At 44.9% G+C, this 21,295-nt stretch overlaps 1 protein-coding gene and 2 long non-coding RNA genes across 3 annotated transcripts in view; all 3 read left to right on the forward strand.

Moving 5' to 3' along the window:
• ATXN10 (ataxin 10) overlaps positions 1-2,656 on the forward strand; it is a 65,966-nt gene extending 63,310 nt beyond the window's left edge. The window contains exon 11 of the mRNA XM_029963731.1: positions 1,977-2,656. Within this exon, the coding sequence (XP_029819591.1) occupies positions 1,977-2,164 (188 nt within the window). The 3' untranslated portion in view covers positions 2,165-2,656. The remainder of the gene's footprint in view (positions 1-1,976) is intronic.
• Positions 2,657-14,505: 11,849 nt separating this feature from the next.
• On the forward strand, positions 14,506-16,569 carry LOC108644268. The gene is made up of 3 exons (XR_001923173.1): positions 14,506-14,612; positions 15,602-15,809; positions 16,503-16,569. It is a non-coding gene; the product is annotated as an uncharacterized LOC108644268 (long non-coding RNA).
• A 60-nt stretch (positions 16,570-16,629) lies between these two features.
• LOC108644267 lies at positions 16,630-19,353 on the forward strand. The gene is made up of 4 exons (XR_001923172.1): positions 16,630-16,703; positions 17,492-17,595; positions 17,751-17,850; positions 19,243-19,353. It is a non-coding gene; the product is annotated as an uncharacterized LOC108644267 (long non-coding RNA).
• Positions 19,354-21,295: the final 1,942 nt, after the last annotated feature.

The following is a 21,295-nucleotide window of genomic DNA, read 5'->3' on the forward strand; positions in this document are numbered from 1 at the left end:
TTTCTGTAAGTGCTGTGTTTTAAACAGAGCCGTATTTTAGGAACACAACAAGAAAGATCTGCTCCTCATCCCAGGAGCAGAGCCAGGGAGGGTGGTAGCATGTTTCTCACAGTCCATTGGGAGAACTTCATGTTGCTTTTTGGCACTGATGCAATGTCCTAAATCAGACCTGGGAAAGACCTGCAAGGTTTTAACCTTGGTTGGTCAGCATTCATGAGCTTGCCTGCTTTGCTGCTCTGAAATCTGTTCTCACCACTGGTGCTAATGACTGAGACTCTGCTTGTATGTGATTTTATTTCTTAGGTATTTTTTTGGTTTATATGCTCAAATGTAATCTTCAGTGAAAATGCTCAGTTTATGTAACTTCAGTGTAGCTTGGCACTTGTCTTTTCACTTAACTATAGTAGTGATGCACTGACAGAAGAGAATACATGGGTATTCTCTGTCATGTTCACCTGTTAAGGCTTTGATGTGATGCATAATTTTTTTTGGTGTTAATTTCCCTCTTCTGTCATTACCTCACACTGGAGTTTTTTGAACCAGGAAGGTGTGCAGCATGTTTCCTGGCAAAGTGTAAAGAGCTTTGTCAGAGGGAAAAAAAAAAAAAGCCTTGTAGTTGTTAGTGCTTTGCCATTTTTGATTTTCAATTCTGGACTTCTCGAATGTGAAAAAAAATATAAACTGCTACTAAAAGGCAGGGGACTGTTTCACTGACCCATGCCAGTGCATGTTCCCTGCCAGGTGTGTCCAGGCTGCTCTTCATCCAAACCCTTCTCTCTGTTGGGGATGTGTAAGATAGATGGTGTAAGATTGTGTAAGGCCAGTTTCTCTCTTCTCTTGTTTTGTCTGAGGTTCCCATTTTCCCCAGCTGAGGAGTTTTTTCCCTCTCCTCACCCCCTGGCAAATGCCAGAAGAACACCACCTTATCTCTGTGCTTAGACACTCTCCAACCCAAAAGACGTCAAGGAGATGAGTAAATTATGCATATTCCTCTCCTGGATGTGAAGCTACATGTAGTAAATAATTGGTGCCCTGCAGGCAAACCACTTGTGTGATTCAGAAAGGGTAACTTGGGAAAGATTGTATCAAACAGCCTTTCAGCTGCAGAGCTGGGACCAACATCTCTGACACTTCATAAAATGAGCACTGTAGTTCACTTGGAAGATGCCTGGCTGATAATCCTGGGAATTTAAATCCTTTGTGTACAGCCCTGACATGTGCCTCAATCCTGGCCCCAAGGGACCACCTTAGAAGGTGAATGAGTTGCAGCTTGTGCCCGTTCCAATGTCAGCAGGAGCTCCCCGTCGGTGATCCTGGGGTCTGGTCTGGAAAGTGTGTAAAAGCTCCCAGGCACAAAGGACCCAGCTTAGGTAACCTTAGAAGTTAAAGAATTTTAAGTGTCTTGACGTTATTTGTGCTATTTTCAGATATTAACCTGGATAATTTCTCTTTTTCTACATCTCTTCAACTCTTGCAGTGAAAATAATAGTTGTCTTTCCTGGACATGATTTACAGCTTATTTTGTTTGCCAGTGCTTGGAAGTGTAGTGTTAAAGTGTTTGGATCATTAACAAGTGACTGATTTTTTAATTTAATCCCACTAGGAAGATCATTGGAATATTTCAATTAACTGTAATTTTGGTTTGAAACAATATCTCCATTTAATTCTTGAAGTTCATTTATATTTTTGTTAGGGTTTTTTTCCTAACACAAAGCCTAGTAAACTTGACTGAAGTTAATGGACATAAATCATTCTATTAAAAATTAATATAAATTAAGTTCCCTCATATGCAAGTATTTGCAGGTTCAGTGTCAACACCTGTCTTAAATGTCTTACTTTTTCAAACCCTTGATTTCTACTGGGTTTTGAGGTTTAAGGGATTGGGGGAGGGCAGAAGGAGGGGAATGCAATAATAAATGGCAATAAACAATGTTTCACCTCTGAATAAATAACCAGTCCTTGACTCTGCCCCCCAGTTGTGAACCAGTGGGCAGTGTTTGCCATCCGGAATGTGACGGAGCAGAACGAGCGGAACCAGGAGCTGATCGCGGGGCTGGAGGAGCAGGGGCTGGCAGAGGGCTCTGCCCTGGGCAGCATGGGCTTGGAGATGGACAAACGGGAGGGCAGGCTGATCCTCAGGTCTGCCAGGAAAAAGCCCTCCTGAGCTGAGGAGTATTTCTCTTACAAAATAGTCTTCCCTGCTCAGCCAGTCAAGATCTCCTCCTTTTCAGTCCCGGTCTGCTGGAAGTGTTACACTCAGGGTCAGAAAAGCTGCCAGATGATGCTTCTGCCTCATAAACAGAAGCACACCTTGTGTTTCCTGAACACTTGGGTAAATCAGCCTGTGGAACAAAGTCCTCCTTGTCAGTGGGTTGGGATTCTTGTTTCCTTGGTAGAAGGGTGTCATAGATGCAGTATTGAGTTGTTACAATTTCCTTTGCTGAACCTGGGGATAACTGTTGTTAAAAAACTCTCCAAAGAAAGAGCTGCTTTGAAGGCTCCCCTCCAGTAAAAGATCTGTGCTGAGTCAGGGCTAAACAATCAAAGTTTTCAGTCATGGGACTCAAATATCTCTATTTATCTAAGGATCGACGGGATGTTGGATGTACATAAATATTTAGTGAATTAAACACAACATGCCTTCTGTGTATTTAAATTATGAGTAAACCTTCTTTTCTACCTTGTTACCTTTCAGTCTTCATGACAAGTGTATTAAAACCAAAGCTGAAGCTGTTGTGGCAACAGATGCTGCATTCCTTTGCACTGGGGCATGTCTCTGTTTTGGAGACTTGGGTGTTTGTTTGAATTTTATTTGTTCCTTTGGAGGGTAAGTCAGCCCACTTTCCTTTTATTTTGCACTTCTCATGGGTTTTCTGAACTCTGGCAGACTGCTGAAGAGGTAGTTTCTCACTGTGATTAATTCTAGGAGTTTCTTTTCACCCCTCTGCCTTTCCAAAACATTGACAAAACTCATTTCCAGTTAATTAATTCAAGAGAGGCAGAAGAATGGAAGGCCCTGCCTCTTCATTTTGGGTACCCTCCTGTATTGTTGTTGGACCCTGCCACTGTGGAATGTGGCATGAATGAGATGGGGGGAAGGGGGGTGAAGCCGGGGTGGGGGGGCACAGTTAACTCTGTGTGTGCCATAGCTTTGCCCTGGAAGCCAAGAAATGTAACCCTCCATGCACGAGCAAAGCAGGAATTGCAGCTTAATATTGCTGCTGCTTGTGTGTTGTTGCTGCCATTTGATTACTTCCAGTGATCTCGAACTTGCAGGTCTCAGGAAAGTTAATTTGTTGGCATTTAATCCCATTCTTAAATGGAAAGGCAAGTTTATGTCCTTAAGCTCCACGTGCCTGTAACCAGCCTTCAGCCCTGTGCATCAGCTTACGCTCCTCCAGTTCAGTTTTTTGGTTTAAAAATGGGAAAAACACAGTACTTTGAGCTGTGGGAAGTCCCCAGCAGTGTGTGACAGAGCTGGGGAGTAGAGCTGGACTGCTGAGGTGGTTTCAAGTTAACTGGAGGATCTCAGTGTCTGCCCTGGTGGGACTATGGATTTGACCCAGTGTGATTTTTAGCCACCTGTGGGGTTCAAAGGCAAGGATCCAACACTGCTGTCTTCAGCCCTTTCTCAGGTAAACGGGGTCTAGAAAGGGATGATGGCAGTAGGAACAAAGACACAAACTCTTGGTGCTTTTAGTGACTTGTTGCTTGGAAAACAGATGGGGAGAAAAGCGTTCTTTGTGTTAGCAAAGGGTAAACGTGGCTATAAGCAAAGTGCTTCATTTGCTTTTTAAAAATATTTTGACAGGAACATTTTGTCGGGTATTAAACCCTGTTATGTCCAAGTGCTGGTTTATGAAGTTGTGTCCTATACAGGTGGGTGCCTTTTCCTGGCTGAAAGGAAAAGGGATATGGTTGTGGTTCTTCTTGAGCATGTGGTTTCTCAATGATTTCCTTAAGCCTTAATTCTTGTGTTTAGGCCAGAATTCATTTAGCAGTATCATTAGTGTGTCACATCAGATTTACAGCTGGGTTTGTAGGGGTTTTTTAATCTTCATCTCCATAACACAATGAAAGATTCATGCTTCTCACCCCTAAGTGGGGGGAAAAAAAGAATTCTACTGTTACATATAAAAAAGCATTATTCAGAAGGCTGCATCATTCATCTTTAAAAGGAAAGAATTAAACTTTTGCTGACAAAGGACCATCAAATAGAACACCATCTGAAATGAAGTGAAGCTGTTTTCCACTGAGTAAGTATAAAGCTTCAAACATTTTTATTTTAGTGACACTACTTACGAAACTCACGTTAAATGATTTAACAAAGTGAAAAAAAATATATAGAATTATCCTGAACAGAAAACGAACTTGCTGTGTAAGGAAAAAATACAAATAATTTCCTTTTATTTAGGGTGATAAAGAGTTAAAATCCTGTTCACAAAGCAAATCCAGAGGGAACTTTGGTTGTGGAAAAAGCAGTGGGAGTCCCCCTTTCCTTTTAAGCAGATGGGAATAGACAGGGTGTTTTTTTTAACTTGATGGTTGTATACTCACTGACGAAATATACACAAGCCTGTAAATATAAGCCAAATAATAACAAACACAAATAAATCTGAGGGGTTTGTGGTTTTCAGTGCCTAATGAAGTAATAGTTGTGTTTTCAAAAAGGGAAACGTAGGGCTTTCACAACACAGAACATGCTGATTACTGTATTGTGAGTGGCTGGCTTTTGATTTTCCAGGATGGATTAATTCTCAGAACACAACAGGTTCCCTGTCCTCCCCCACTGGAGTCCCAGTCTCCAATAGACTCGTTTTATATGCTGGGGGATTAATACAGCACAGCAATCAGTCATAAAAAGCAAGCTTTAGTGAGTTTGTAAAGGGGTAGAACAGGCAGATCAAGTCTTGTGACCATCTTATTGCTTTCGAGTGCTTTCAAACAGTGGTGGTCAGATTTTTTTGAATTTTTTTTTTAAGGTCTATTTGTTATTAAAAGGGAATAGGGAGTTGGTTTTTTCATCATAAGTGGATAGATTTTGGAAGAGCTCTCTTGCAAATTGTGAGAAATAAGCTGAAATGTTTACAAAGCTCTGATTTTTTTACTGCTTCTAATAATTTAGCTTTGTTTTGCGTAAAGTACCTGTAAAATACATTTTTAAATACAATCAACAAAACTCCAAATCCCAGGCACTAAATGCCATTGTCACAACCTTTATTTAACAGTTGATTTTGTATTTTGAGGTTGGTTGCAGATGTTTGTGTAGTGAGACTGAAAAAACTCCCCTTGATTTGCAAACGAGAAAGTACTGAAAATGTGAGGCTGTACCCGAAATTGCCTTCAGTCTTTGTACCAAGCTATACTGTTGAGTTAGAATTCATTGTCTGCTTAGAGTAGACTTCTAAAAAGGGGAATTTATGAAGGAATGTAGAAGAATGCATTTTTAGGAATAAATTGTTTCCTGTGAGGGTGGTTTGGCCCTGGCACAGGTTGCCCAGAGAAGCTGTGGCTGCCCCAGCCCTGGAAGTGCCCAAGGCCGGGTTGGATGGGGCTGGGAACAACCTGGGCTGGTGGGAGGTGTCCCTGCCCATGGCAGGGGGTTGGAAGCAGATGATCTTTAAGGTCCCTTCCCATTCTATTCTATGATTCTACTGCAGATGGAACTAGGAGAGCAAGAAGAAGTCACTTATTACCGTGCTCCAGTTCAGACTCATTGAACTGTGTGTGCTGAGAATTCATCTTTGGAGAGAGTGGAGGATCCCTGCTCTGGGCATGAGCACAAAGCTGAGCTGCCTGTAGCTGTGAGGGCCAGAGAAGACGTGGTGAGAGGAGAAGCTGGAACAGGTACAGGGGTGGTTATTCAGTGAGCAGGAACAGTCTGAGAGGGGCTAGCTGGGCTCAAAGACCCCTTCCAGCCCAGCCCATTCTGTGCTTCCCTGATTCCCTTGCCTTTCCCCTCCCTTTGCAATCCCTGCTCCTCCCGAGCAGTGAACATCCCCGTGTGTGCCGGGCAGCGGGGCCGGATCCCTGCGGTGCTGTCCAGGGTCCTGACGAGCTGCCCAGGGCTCTGCCAACGAGCTTTCCCGTGGGGTGATCCCGCTCCAGTCCCTTGGAGCGTGGCCAAGGCACAACCATTCCAGGGGAAGCTGTTCATGCTTTAGGCTTAACTGGTTTCTTTACGGGAGTTTCCTCTCCCAGTGATTTCTGAAAACATCCAGGAATTTATGAGGATGAGAAACTGGCATTTTTTTCTCTGTATGTCAATAGTATCCCTAAAATCAATTTTTTACAGACTTATCTATTCCCAGTATAAATGCAAGTGATGCATTTTCCTCTGGCATAATCCGTCCCTAATTTGGCCATATTGTAAGCTCTGAAAAACCTCAGTTTATACATTGAAAGCAGACCTGGGAGCTGAGCTACTGAATTTGCTGAATTAACGTTCCAGTCCTGAGTACAGTGTCTGTACAGGGCCTTTTCCACATCTCACTGGTGTGGTGCTGGAAAAGAAGTCCAGAAGTGAGGGATTCTCAGCACTTCTCTCAGAGCTGCCTGGTGGTGTCCATGTGATGTGGAACTGCCCAGACTGGAGAGGGCAGCAGCAAATGGGAATGGATCTTGAGGGGTGGGAGAGGGGGGAGTTCAGGTCTTCTGGAAGATGGAGAACACGTTGTCAGTCAAATGAGAGAGTATGGTTAGTTTGCATCATTCCTCCTGTCCAAAAAGTACCTTTTAGAAAAAGCCTTCCTTCTCCAGGCTAAGAGAAAAGAGATGTCAGCTTTCAAATGTAATTTGGGTGGGATTGACTCTGTACTGCATTTAATTGCCCTTAATGGAATCATTAAGGTTGGAGTCCTTATTGGAATCAAGGATACTCTGCAGTTATGCTCAGCATTTTCTGCAGCTTTACAGCTTACTTTAAAGGTAGTACATAATTCAGAAGAAATAGTTATAATATTTAAATAGTACAGAGAAAATATACAAGTAAATCAGAGAATTCTAGTTTTGCATGGCTTTTCATAGGAGGTAGAGACAAAGGGAAGCCTGGAGCATTTAGAATAAACTTGCTGATTTTTGCTGCACAGCATCTCACCTCAGTTCAGAAGTGCAGCTACTGCTGCACTGGTGATGCCATGGAGACATCCTAAAAGTTCCTGAGCAAGACACACTGTAATTTGCATTTGGCAGTGTTTAAACTTCAGATGACTTCCATAACACACCTAGGTTAAACTTTGAAATTTCTTTTCATTTTTGTAGCACAAGCAAACATGAATATAGAGACAAAATCTCACAAAAGGGATTTCTACTTGAATTTTTCCTTTTGTTATTCAGGAATTATTTCAGCCTGTTTGTCCACTTGCAGAATTGTTATGCAATGCCTTTAGTTTATCCAATCTAAACCTACTCTCTGTTAGTTTGAAGCCATTCCCCCTTATCCTGTCCATGCTCTTGTAAATAGTCTCTCTCCATCTAAGTCCAAGTTGTCAGTGTTTAAAAAAAAAAGTTAAATCAAACCTTGCAGATCAAGGCACTCTGGCAAGCAGTAGCCTATTATTTCAGGGTCATTTTAAAAGAAAAACAAAACAACCAAACAATCTGAAATTGTCGATAAACCATTTAAAAAATCCTGTTTTCCCAGACATGGAATGGGAGGGGGGTGGTATTTCTGTTCCTTCCCCCTTTATTCTGCACCATGTGCTTCTCCTGCACATCACACACTGTTCCTATTTTTGCTTAGAAGTGAGGTTGATTTATATGAACAAGGCAAAAAAAAGTGTGTCATTAAAACTGCAGCACATTCCTTGTCATTCTTAGCATTTGTGTAGCATCCAAGCATTGACTTCCCTCTGTTTTCCGTGCCTTGTAAACCCCTGTGTACAGGAATTGTTGATTAATACATTTGGACAGACCTTGGCACCTCCTCTCAACTGCTCAACATTAAATTTTGTTTAATAAGTGGGGTTTCTAGCCCCATATTTTATGAAGTGGTGCAATTCCAGTCTTTGACCCAAGCTCATCTCTGTTTGATGATACCAGGGTGTGTCTGAAGTGCCCTCCTCAGTTCTCAGTACTTCTCATTGCCAGGGCTTTGTTCTAAATTACAGCCATCTGCTGTGAGCCTGCATCCCGTGGGTTAATGTGTATTTTGATATTAGGACAAGCTTTCATTATGTTTTCCCTGTTTCCCACCCTCTCCCACCCCCCCACTTTGGGACTTTAAGCTTTCTAGCTGAGCTGTTGTGGTGGCCACAAACAGGTGCATGTCTTACACAGGGTCTCATTCTGCGGCTCCCACTGGTGCCCGTGGCCTCCTGAACTCCTCTTTGGTGCCTCCTTCCCCCTCAGACATTTCCATGAATGATAGCTTTTCAGCACCCTGGGAACAGCTTGTTGGGAAAAACACTCGTCGTGGGGTGCGGGCAAATCCTCCCCATTCCTCTGCGGGGGTTTCATGAAAGGGCTGGCTCTGTGCTGCAGGTGGGACGGACGGGCAGCCCCCAGGGCCCTGCTGCCCCCACCTCCTGCCTCTGGGATTCACTGGGACAAATCTGCTGCTCAATAATGCCGGGGGGCTCTCGCCACAGGTGCTTCTCAATTAAAATCCACTTTGTTTAAAAACTGCAGGCTTGTTTAACTGAGCCCCTGGGGAGAGTTGTCAGATCCCGGGATAGGTGGCACAAATGGATCGGTGACCCTCTGGGGCTGCATTGAGAATGCCATATCCTGGGGGACCAGAGGGCAGCGTCGCTCTTCAAACAAATCCCACGTTACAGAAGCCCTGGTGGAATCCCCGGGACGTGGTGTTTTCAGTGTGGGGCCTTTTTAATCCAGCTTTTAGCATTTTGTTTTGTTCCTGCTACCCTTCTCACCCCCCTCCCCTAAAGTGCTTTCTCCTTCTTTCTAGTTCTGATTTAGCTATTTAGAAAACACAAAGGTAAAAGGAATATTTTTATTTTTTCCTAAGAATAGTCTCTCTTTAGTATTCTAAAGATATTTGCAAGAAATTAATTGGTATGGCAGAGCAGGGTGTGGGCAGGGGGAGCCTTTTATATATTTAAAAAAAAAGGTTGCAAGTTTTAAAATCGTGATTTTTTTTTTCTTTTTTTCCTTTATTTTCTTTTTAAACAGAAAGGAAAATATACTTTTGGGTGATCTGATCTATTCCCTGCCCTCTTAGATGTGTATTTTTAGCATTTTGAACACATGTAATGTCCTCAGATATTGCTTACCAGAGCGCTTTGAACTAACTACAGAGGGTGGATGGGATGACTCAGGGGACTGGTAATTGAATGCGGAGCCTTTTCACCTCCAAGTCCCCAGTCTGAATCCAGCCCAAGTTGGAGCGACCTCGTGGTTACCCTCAGAAGGGTGTTTAGTGGCCTGTCTGAAGTGAGTTGGTGGTCCCAGTCCAGCTCTTGGCAAAGAGCTGCCACATCCCAGCGGCCGCGGCCCTGCCGGTGCCAAGTGTGCGGGGCAGGCCCGGGGAGCTCCGTCTGCTCAGCGAGGCCCCAGAACAGAGCCAGGCTCCTGCCCCGGGCCCGGCAGCAGGACCTGGTTGGTGCTGTGTGCCAGCCATGCTCTGTGCTCTCTGCCTTGTCCTGCTCCCACAGCACCGAGCTCGGGGCCGGCGTTTGCTCTGCCCTCCTTTGCCAGGCCTGGGCTCAGGGGCATCCCACACACCCTGTGTCATCTGGATTAGTCTCTTGACATCTCTGCTAAGGCTGCCAAAAGTAAGATTATTCACAAATGCGTGTCCAGGGAAGGACAATGGAACTGGGAAGGGGCTGGAGCAGCAGGAGGGGCTGAGGGAGCTGGGGGGGCTCAGCCTGGAGAAAAGGAGGCTCAGGGGGGACCTCTGGGCTCTGCAACCCCCTGACAGAGGGGAGCCGGGGGGGGGTCGGGCTCTGCTCCAGGGAACAAGGGACAGGAGGAGAGGGAACGGCCTCCAGCTGTGCCAGGGGAGGCTCAGGTTGGACATCAGGAGGAATTTCTCCCTGGAAAGGGTGGTCAGGCACTGGCAGGGCTGCCCAGGGAGGTTTGGAGTGCCCAGCCCTGGAGGTGTCCCAGGAAGGCCTGGCCGTGGCACTCAGTGCTCTGGGCTGGGGGACAAGGTGGGGATGGGGCACCTCATCAGGGTAGACTCGATGATCTTGGAGGTCTTTTCCAACCCTAATGGTTCCATGGTTCTGTGATGGTTCCATGATTTCAGTCCATTTGTTTGATAACAGCAGTCACACTGGTGGTAGGTCTCCCTTCCCAAAGTTTCCATACCACACCATCATTTTGAAGTCCTCTTTCTGAAGTGGTTTTACATTTTATCCCTAAAGAAGTTTTTTTTCTGAAGCTAACCCAAAATGCAGTTGTTTTCAAAGTGTGAGGATAACATACATAATTGTGACATTTTAAAACCCCTTGTAGCTGGAAAAAATTTCTTGCATAAATATCTTGTATGTCGGGAGTTTTAAAGTATAACCTCCATGTGCACTCTGAATGGTGCTTTAGTGGACTCCAAAGCCCACAGAAGATCCCTCTGCTGGCAGTGAGATTTTGGGTTGATGCACAGATCTGTCTGTGGCAATCCATTTGCAAGAGCATGACAGTTTTCACATATGGAAGTCGAAGTAAACATGGATTACAATATTTAAACTGTAGAAAGTTCTTTCTGAAAATGGGGAATTCACTATCCAGACCCCATATTCCATTCAGGGGAACAATAGTAACGGTTCTAATCAAAATACAGTGTTTTCTCTCCCAAGTACTAAACTAAGCCCCTTAGAAGCACATTTCTGATTTTTTTGCCCCAACTTTTAATGTTAACAGTGGTTTCTGTAAAAATAAGCATTCCCTCAGAGTATTGGCAGCCCAAACAGAGAAGCTGAAACTGAAGGTAAGGATAGTGACCCTATGAGGGTTTTTTTCTAACTTGAAAAAAATGACTAAAGTAAAGAGCACAAGTAGAAATAATGTAGGTTTTTAAACTGTTGATTCTTGGTGTTGGTAAAAGAGTAAGGAAGGATCTGTATAACAAGAGATTTAGTATTGCCTGTAGAGGAGGATAGTAGAGGTTGCAGCTTTTGGAATCTGTGTACTTCAAGTAACTAGCTGGGCTGATTTCCTCATTTCTGGTCACTCACTCTTGGGTGATTAGGTCAGGTTTCACTGGGAGGGGATGGATTTTGAGTGTCAGTGAGGAATATGGGTTTTTTTAGCCATCAGGAGGATATAAGGAGGCAGGTGGGAGAGTAAGTCTCTGGCTGGGAGCAGCACAATAGGAACTGAAGGGAAGCCAGACTGGCTCAGGGCTTTCTCTTACCTTTTCAACATTAGGAAGATGTCAGGAAATTAACTCTTGAAAGAGTGTACAAGGTGAATTCCACACTGGTTGGTATCTCAAGGAGTCCAGGAAAGAGGCAAAAATCATTGCTGCTTGCAGATCTGGAAAAGTGGGTAAAGCCAAGAAGGTGTTGGAAATGATTTGCCTCAGCTGTGAAAAAGATGTGTCACTTATCAGGAGCTGACAGTGGCAGTGTGTTCCCTCTGTAAAGCTGAGGCAGGAGGGGGGACTGTGCACAGCTCTGCCCTGAAAATGTGTTCATGGTGGAAGTGCTGAAAGTCTGGAGGAGATAAGTCTTCTAAATAATGATGGTTTTATGGATGAGGTCATGCTCTCCTCTCACCAAGGAAGGAGATGGAAAGAACTGGAGTGGAAAGAGTTGGCAAGGTCAGTCTGTCTTGTTGTCACAAGAGTGGCAGGAAGGAGGCCTCCAAACAAACCAGAGCCCCGGGAGTGAGGCAATCACCGTTTCTTCCTGCTCACATCAAATTCCTGTTCCAGGCATTTCCAAATAAGGGTGAGGAACTGAGCGCCACAACCGCAAGATGACAGTGCAAGGCTGTTAAAACCAACACTCCTTTTGCCTTCTTTTTAAAATAATCCATGTCCTGCCATGAATCAAAGTGCCTCTGTAACCTGCCATGCTCCAAAATAGACTGACAGGAACATATACAAATCCTCCTGGAAAAATAAATGACAAGAAAAGCTTTAGCTGGCAATTCCGGGGTAAGAACGATTGGCAAGTTGCACCATTGGCTCAACATGATTTTAATCATGGGCTACTTGTTCATCTCAAGGGAAAAGATGTCACCATGTGTCTCATGTGCAAGCACAAGGCACACAAAAAGCACATGGCAAAAGTAGTTTTTGTATAATGGTAACAGTAGAAAACAAACAAGAAAAGAGAACAAGGGGGCAAATTTCCTGGCTAAAATGAGTTAATCTGAGATCAGTGGAGCTTTACTAATCTGCACCAGCAAAATATCTACTTTGCCACCCTTACCCTGACAACCCTCCCCTTGAGCTTCCCACTATTACAGCAGCGATGAGCTGTAGAGTAGACCAAACCACTGTGCTGCTGAGGGCAAGGAGGAAAGGGCAGTTTTAGCCTGTCAGATGAGGGCAATGCTGTCAGGGTGGGAGCAGCTCAGAGTTTGCCGGTAGTTGAGCCCACTTATGCTTTGTAGACACTTCTAAATATTCGGGAAATCTTCAAGTGATGTTTTGTTTTCCAAAGCTATCTGGTGGCCTGAATGTCCCTACCCAACAATTAAACCAATAAATTCAGAGGCCAGTCTTTAAAGTTCAGAGCTGCAGATGCTGCCACTGGTGCATTATTCATGGGTTTGGTTTTTCCCTTTGATATCTCTCTATGGTGTGATCTGTATAGCAGAAAAGAGCCCACATCTGTCTGTTTACACCACCCTGGAAATTCCTGTGGGCAACCAAAAAAGTCGACCACAAATAACTGCTGGGCTACCAACAAACATAGTATCTGGAGTGCCTCCACCCACCTGCCATTGGGCAGATTCCTAAATCTCATTGGAAATGGGAAAAATCAGATCAGGGTGGGAGGGAGAAGTAGAGAGAGGGATGGGGGGAAGGACTAGTTTGAAAGACTAACCCAAAATTAGCAGAACTGCTATAGGATTGTTTTGGTTTTTTTTTTAAAGTAGAGTAAGTCACATGTGGGCCCTGAGCTGAGTGTCACATCATGGCACATGACTCGTTGTGGGGTTGGGGTGAACCCTTTAGAGTGGACAGGTTCTTCTGAGCTGTGTCTTGTTGAAAGGTGGACAGGAAACATCCTTTAAACCATCTGGAAAATTCATGAACAATTCTCCAGTGGGCTGCTGGGAGAGGCTGTATATTCTGGGTTTACCCAAGCCAGTGGGACCTCTGGTCATTCTTGATTTAAGTGCAGGATCTCTTTATGTTATTGTGGGTCTTGGAGAGAGTTACAATTTCCCTTGGTTTGGAAAGCTGCTCAGTGCTTCCAGTGATGAATTCCTAACCTAGACCTTCACTCACACAGGTATTACTTTTCATATCTGTATACCTGAACTACAGGGCTTGGATAACATTCTCATTATTAATGGAAGTAGTTATGGGCTTAAAAGCAGGCACCCACCAAGCTGGATCTCATCCTATGGCCCTTGCATCCTTGAGAGGTATGGGAATTATTCTGATTTATTAAGCTGATCCTACACTGTGCTGCTTGATTTGCAATGTTCAGTGAGCTTTGGCTGTTATTTGCCTCTCACTAGTATTCAATCACTGGCTGTTTCACTTTAACTTGATACGTGATTAAAGAAATAAAGCCAAGGTGCAGATGGTACAAAGATTTCATTGTCCATTAATATTTTTTCAGTCAGATGTTGCATCTATTTTTGAACCTTTAATTCTTGGTGAGGTAATTTCTTCCTGGTGCAGATCATCTCATGTGCTGGACTGTACCACACCGATGTTGACTTGTCCACTTGGAAGTCTGTTGCTCTTAGAGCTTTTATTTCCTGAATCTGGGGAACAGTTTTCCCCCTTCTAATTGTGTTCAATTTTCTGAGAAATACTTTTTTTTTTTTTAATAATTTTGAAAAGTGGCATGTCATAATCATTTTCTATGAGGAGACATTGACACTTACTAGGATGCTGTGGCCAGGTGGCCACACTGTTCACATCCTGGACTCCTTGAAAATGAAAAACAAAAAATGTGAACCCTTTTTTTTTTTAATGTAAAGGGTTTTTTTCATCTTTCTCTTAAACCAGAAACTTGGATATTTGATTTTTTTTGTTTTGTTTAGCTTTTAACTACTAAACCCTTTATTTAGCCAGCTGAAAGTGTAACCAGATTTGGGGTTGGGGGGCCTTTTTGGCTATTCCCGACTCTCTCCCTTGTCCTGTTGCGGCAGATGGCCGCAGTTCCTCCGTTCCGTGCTAATCCGAGGTGGTGCTGGGGTCTCTGGCAGGTTCCCAATGCAGGTCTCAGATGACTTGAGTCCTTCCCGTGGGTCCCTGGGCAGGCTGTTGAGCAATGGCATTCTCTGGTGGCAGTCACCTGTGCAGTGAGCAAACGGAGCCCGCCGATGTCCTGCGCCGGGAACGCATGGCTGGCCTCGCTGTGTCAACAACCCCGCACGTCCGCAGGGGCACAAATGCCAGCAGGGTTCTCCAACTGCACTGACTGATAAACCGGGTGCTTTATTACTTGTTTCTACCTTGAGTGGCGAGATTAAACTGAATTTAAAAGACTAGCATAAGAGGAGAAGGCAGACAGGTAAGCACAGAGTGATTGTTTGTGTGTTCATTGTAAATGTGTTCATTTTGAGGCTGGGGGCTGGAAAGGGAGACCAGCAGAGGACAGTGAATTGCATTTAGATCTTTTCTTTTCCCACTGACTAAGGGAAGGTTGCTCATGAAGATAAGTTTCTCATCAATAACTTTTGCCAGCCTGTGACATACGTTACTGATCCTTCTCAGATCTGCGTGCCCAAGCAGAGTGTTTGTGCAATGAGATGTTGAGTAACACTCTCCTGAAAACTGGGAGATCTTTGATTATGCAGTGTACTGTGAAGTCAGTAGTGTAATGAGTCTTTTTTTTAATTTTTTTCCCCTCCCTTTTCAAAACACGTGGATAAATGTTTTGTAAAGCTCTGAAAGCTCCTTGTCACTCTAGGCCCTTGTAAATAGAGACTCTCTTTCTCACAGGCTCCCTTCAGGCCCTGGAAGGCCACAATTCAGTCACCCCAAAGCTTCTCTTTCCAGGCTGAACAATCCCAACTGTCCCAGCCTTTCCTCCCAGCAGAGCTGTTCCATCCCTCTGATCATCTTGGTGCCTCCTCTGGACTGGCTCCAACATCTCCATGTCCTTGCTGTGCTGTTCCCCAGGGCTGGAGCAGCTCTGCAGGGGGGTCTCACCTGAGGGGCAGAGGGGCAGAATCACCTCCCTGCCCTGCTGCCCACACTGGGGGATCAACCCAGCACATGGGGGGTTTCTGGGATGGGGCATGTCCAGACTGTCACCCACCAGCCCCCCAAAATCCTTCTCAGGGCTGCTTTGGATAAGACTATCCTGAGATAAATTTAATGGCCACCGGGTGGGTTGGGACCTCCGAGAGGGAGAAGCCCAGCATTCCTGCCTGGCTCCCACGAGGGTGGAGTGGCAGCACTGGCTGCTGGGAACAGAGCGCAGATCCCAGTGTGCTTTTCAGGGTTTCCCAGTATTATTCAGTGTGGATGAATGACCACCCTTTGCTTTGTCATCAGGGAATATTTATGACCGTCGGAGCAGGGCTGGGTTCCTGGAGACGGGATAACACGTGGCTTTGTGCTGCCAGACAGAGAGTTCCTTTCGGTGGTCACACCAATGTTTGTTCATACTCCCACGGACACCACAACTTTTTTGGATAAGGAAGAAGATGATGGAACACAGATGAGGGAAAGAAATGGCCTCAGAGAACTTGGATACGTGGGGGTATTTTTACCCTTTGGGGTTTTTTCTTCCTGAATTTCAATGAGTGACTTATTGGAAACTTCTTTGGGTTTGAAGTGCTTTTTTTTTCTTGTTCCACACACACAAAACTGTTTTGGGTTGTTTTGTTTGTCTTCATTTATAATGCAGCTGAGATAGGGTGACTTGATATTTTTAAAATAGAAAACTGATGCCTTCTGAGGGAATGGGGGGAAGAGAGGAGGATTTTACTAGCTGGAAGCATGGGTCATGCCAAGGACAGCTTGTTGCTGTGAAGGGTGTGCTGGAGATGGGGGGGAGGATTATGTGGAAGCTGGTACGGAGAGAAGAGCAGTGCTCTTTCTCCTTGAGTGCCAAATCCACTGATAGTTCTCTTCCTCCACCACAGTCACATATCTCCTTTTATTTATTACCCTTATTTTTACCTCTTTCTTTTAAGGCAAATTCTAGATGAAACTTTTCCAACCCATGACATTAGTGACTATCAGGCACTGAATGCCAAGCAGATGCCTTCTGTTTCCCTCACTGCTGTCCTGCTATCTGCTGTCATTCCATAAAAACAAACCTAAAAGAGAAAAATATCCTATTGGTGAGGTAATAAAGTGAATGGCATTATAAATTCCATGCTGTGAATTGCTGAGCTGGAGAACCCTCACAGAAAATGCTCAGCATCTTGTCCCTTCTTGTTTTGATCAGTACTGGAACCTGTGAGGCACTGGGAGCTTAGGAGCATCTTTTGGAGCCTGCTACAGGCTGGAGGCTGCCCAGCACACCCTGGAGTAACAGCAAGTTGTCAGAGAAAGAAGTTGTCAGTGAGTTGTCCAGCGTGTTGTGGAGCAGGAGGACGATTTGCCAATGACTGAGTGTCTTCCAGGGATTCCTGATCCAATGGTCAGGGTGAGTCTCCACAAAAGGCCTGTTGCTTCCTCCTTGTGCCTGTTGGGAAAAGCACGGTGCTGTTTTCTGTGTTGTGCAGTTCAGGTCATGAACAGCATGAGGAAGATGTTCCTTTCTAAACCATCACCCCTGGGAGAACGTCACAGTTGGAAAAGAATATTTCCTCAGCATTTCTATGTCTATAATAAAAAGAATGTGCAAATGTTAATATTGACAAGTGATCACTGTAGAGTCTCTTCGATGGTAATACTCTTTTCCTTCTCTGCTGTCATGGCCATTCCACAGCTCCCTGAGTTTTCTATGGGAACTATTCCGACTGGAGACAGGCAAGAGAAATTAATGAAATAAATTCTGTTCTAAGATTACTGAATCTTAGAGATTCAGTAATGGTGCTGGTGGGGTTCAAACACAAATTTTTGCTGGCTCCTGCTGGGGGACTGAGAGAGAAGGAGAAGGTGGCATAGATTTTACATATCCATTATCACCTAATTTTGATTTTGTTGTTCCAAAAAAAGTTGAGATTTCACATCTTTTGAGAAGTTTAGCAAAGGTACACTTTGTGCACAGGCACTTCAAACATCAGCAGATGCTGAGAGCGCCAGGCAATAATGTTGGACAGGGCACTATTACAGTCATTCTTTCTACCACTTCCTCTCAAACTGATGTAAACAGTCCTTTCCCTTGGGAAAGGGAGAGCGCTGAGCTCGAGTGATCAATATGTGGTTTTGCTGTGGTTACTCGGGAAACTTCATCCCTGAAATCTTTTTTAATCACAAGTTTTCTGGCAGCATTTGACAGGATCCAGCTTTTCACTTCTGATCTACTGTAAGTTATGGAATCTGGCTAATAGGAACAAATCTGGATGAGCTGGTTTATGGAACAATAAACACAGGTATGCATGTTTGTGAAAATTAAGACATTTTTAAAAGATAAATAACAACTGTTTTTAAAATAGTGATTAATTTTAGATTTTTAGATGTGCTATAGACTTCCATATTCATTTATTGCTCTATACAAACATTTTTCATGTTTTGCTTTTTCCCTCAGCAGTTTTAGCAGATGTATGGAGGCTGGATTTGATGGCTTCTGGCACATCAGGCTCTCACTCAGGAAGCCCCTGAGCGAGGCAGCGCCGTGTGAACACGAGGTGCAGCAGCTGTTTCAGGGTGATCAGTGCCAGGACACACTGGTGTGCAGTTCCTGGACTGTACTTGTGCTGTGTGCTCTGCAGCTGCAGACACATCACGGGGGAGGCTGTGGAGGGCACACGCCTGGGGTTTATTTCCCCCGACACAGTAACAGCCAGCTGCCTTTGCCTGCATCCCTCCCATACAGGCTTTCATTTTCCATGTTCTCAGCTATCCCAAATTAAAGGTGAAAGCTCTGGGGTTTTTTTCCCTGGAACTGAAGTCCTGCTAAGATCTATTTGCAGAGGTCCCCCCGGGAGCCCCCGCAGCTCGTTCCTGTGGTGGGGGTTGCTGGGTGCCAGGTGAGTGTGGGCTCCCAGACCACCCTGGGAAGGGCTCCTGAACCACAGGTACCTTCCAGACACCACTGCCCAGGTGAGACTTCCCCGCCATGCTGCCAGATTTGCAGGCTTGGCAGGCAGATGGCGAGGCATGTCGTGTTCAGGGGAGGTGGGGAGGTCTGTGGGGTTGTGTTCATGGGACTGGGAGGGGGCTCTCAGTGCTGGGAGCGTGGTGGGAGGTGCTCCTGGGCCTCCATCCACGTCTGAGGGGGGGTTAGGGCTGGTGAGACCGAACATGGGGCTTGTTGGAGGTAAGAGCTGGTGTTTTCTAATGGTATTGAGAGCAATTTTAATGGTGAGTGCAAACACTGTATACAGGTACAAAATAATAACACCAGTTGGAAGGCACAATAGCCTTGTGGTTCCCACAATGGATAGAGATCAGGAGTTCTTGAATCAGTTTTTGGCTTTGCCACAGGCTTCCTGTATTACTTTTCAGGCAGTCACTTAATCTTTGCATCCACCGTCTGTGAAACAGCCAGGCTTGGAACAGTTAGGCTTTGGAAGCATGTGTCTAATTCAGCTGTTATTATGGAAGTTAAATATTAAGGACCTGTTACATTATCATAGGATAAAACCACACCACATCTATTTTCACTGTGAACTTTGTTCTTTTGCTGTTACATTGTTTTCCAGGAAAAACAACATTTTCACTGCATAAAAATAAGCAGAAATTCACGATGCATGACATGAGAGCTGTATTTGTGGACTTCATGTCTGACACTAAAATACGAGGCTCATGTTAAATGCCCCTGGGAAGACTTCAGAGCTGATTGTTCAATAAAATGAAGCACAGGTCTGGGCATTCATTGAAAGTAAACAAATGATAAAAGACTTTGTAGAGATCAGCTCCCCAAAGCTGTTTGGAAAGTTCCATAGCCTGTGTCTAACTCCTCATTCCCTTGTTGACAGGGATGCTGCTCTGAGCCCGTTGTTCAAATTTCCACCAATATTCTGTGTCAGAGAAGGAAATAACTTAGATAAGATCAATTTTCAAACATGTTTCTTCAGGAAGGAACTAAAGAGCACTCCTGAAAACTACCTCCTGGAATGTAAAAATTCTGATCTTCGGGAAAGTAAAGGAACTGCTGTGTGAGATGAAAAATGTCAATATATTTGGAGGACAGGTGAGTTTGTTTGCCAAACTTGACTCATTTGCAGACTCCAAGTGTGTCTTTATCTGTGCCCGGTGAGTTTGTGAGGAGGTGCCCCCAGCTGTAGGCAGCACTGGTGAATGTCACTATGACTGACACTCCTCACAGGGTGGAACATGGGAGCTCCCTGGGACGCCTGGCAATTTGTCCGTGTGGGGGGAGGATGACAGAGACTTCTGAAAAGGATGGGTTTAACTCTGTTTGTCAGTGTTCACTGATGCTGTGGGAAGTGGTAATTAGCTAGCTGAAGTGTGCAGGGGTACATCTCCCCTGCGGGTGCTCTGCAGCACAGTCCCACACACCCAAAGGAGCAGTGATGCCATGGGGCCGTACACGTGCCCTGCAAAACCAGCAGTTCCCTGAGCACACCCTGTGAGTGTCCTTGTTCTAACTGTGGAGAAATTTCACACATAAAGGCAGCTTCTGAGGGGTGGAACCCTGAGAGCCACGTCTCACCCCTCCCCAGCCCTAAGAAAGCAGCACGGGTGTAATAATGGCCCATAGGCTTTTACAGAATTCCAAATACTTCACCTGTGTTGTGTCTACTTTGTCACGTGCACTGATGTGTCATCCCTGAAATATCCTGCCTCAGCTATGTCAGCTTGCACTCTGGAATTTTCTGGGGCGAAACACTTGTTAGGAAAAGGCATCACCTTTTTTTCTCCACTAAGTATTTAATATGCTCCACCGGCTATTTCAGACTGGTGGTGAACAACTCCAAAGTCATGTTTTGGTGAACTTCTGCTCCAATACCTATAAGGTAGGACTCTTTCCAAGAACTCCAGTAAGCGTGCCTAGAACCTCCAAATCAGGGAAGTATTCAGTTGGAAAATCACTCACCTTTACTGGAAAAATCATAATTCATGTTTTTTGGATGACCTTTTATAAGTTACAAGCCTCAAAACCAGAGAGCCCCTGCAGCTGCTGAAAGAGCTGCACATCTGCCTGGTTGGGCTCTCGGATGGTTTGGCACAGCTCAGGCAACACAGAGCTGTGCTCCAAGGCATCTCTGTGCCCCTGCCCTGTCTGCTGGGACACATGGGCTTGGTGATGTCTTAAACCTACCCTGAATTACCCGTGTGCCTTGCTGCAGTAGCATCTTCCACAACATCTGCTGGGCTCCTTCTGCAAGCAGAGGTGGTATCTGGTGTCCCTGGGGTTGATCAGCAGACCTGGCTGCTGCCTGGATCACTCTGTGAGCTCTGAAATGCTTGGGATGCTTTTGCTTCCTTTCAGTGAAATTGTCAGGAAGGAGGCACTGCTAAAAAGGAGGCGTAATTGAAATTTAAAGCTTTGGCTGGAGGTCTGCTACACTGCAGGGCTTCATGCACAGTGGCAGACCTTCAGCCACACAGAGCCCTGTACCAAGGGGCACTGAGGTCCCTCCTGCAGGAATCCCATTGCCAGGAGCAGTTTGACTTGTGCAGGAACCTCACAGAGGAGTGGCAGAAGTCACCTCTTGGAAGGGCCAACTGGACTTTCTGTGAGAGTAGTGTAGCACACTGTGGAAGTACGTGTTATAATGGACCATGTGTGACCTAAAAGATCCTTTCTACCCATTTTCTGTGATGCATGTACCGAACCATAAATACCCCATGACACTAAATCCACACTACCAGGCAAAAGGCTACATTCGAAATTGCTTATTTGATGATCAAACAACTTCTGTGCCTGATAGTGTCCCTGACAGTGAAAGGCAACAGAATAACTTAATTAAAAAGCTAAAACAAAGCACTAATAATACATGTTATCTCACCAAAACCACAGTCATCTCCCCTGCAGCTGTAGGATTTGCCAAAAAAATAAAAAACCATAGAATAATAGATTAGAAATGCTTTCCAGGCTTCCAGCTTTAGGCAATGCATTACCAAAATATGATTCTTAATAGGAATATTGTGAGGAGCATCATC

The sequence above is a fragment of the Manacus vitellinus genome, unplaced genomic scaffold, assembly GCF_001715985.3.
Source record: "Manacus vitellinus isolate BGI_N305 unplaced genomic scaffold, ASM171598v3 scaffold_104_pilon, whole genome shotgun sequence".
NCBI classification, from domain to species: domain Eukaryota; kingdom Metazoa; phylum Chordata; class Aves; order Passeriformes; family Pipridae; genus Manacus; species Manacus vitellinus.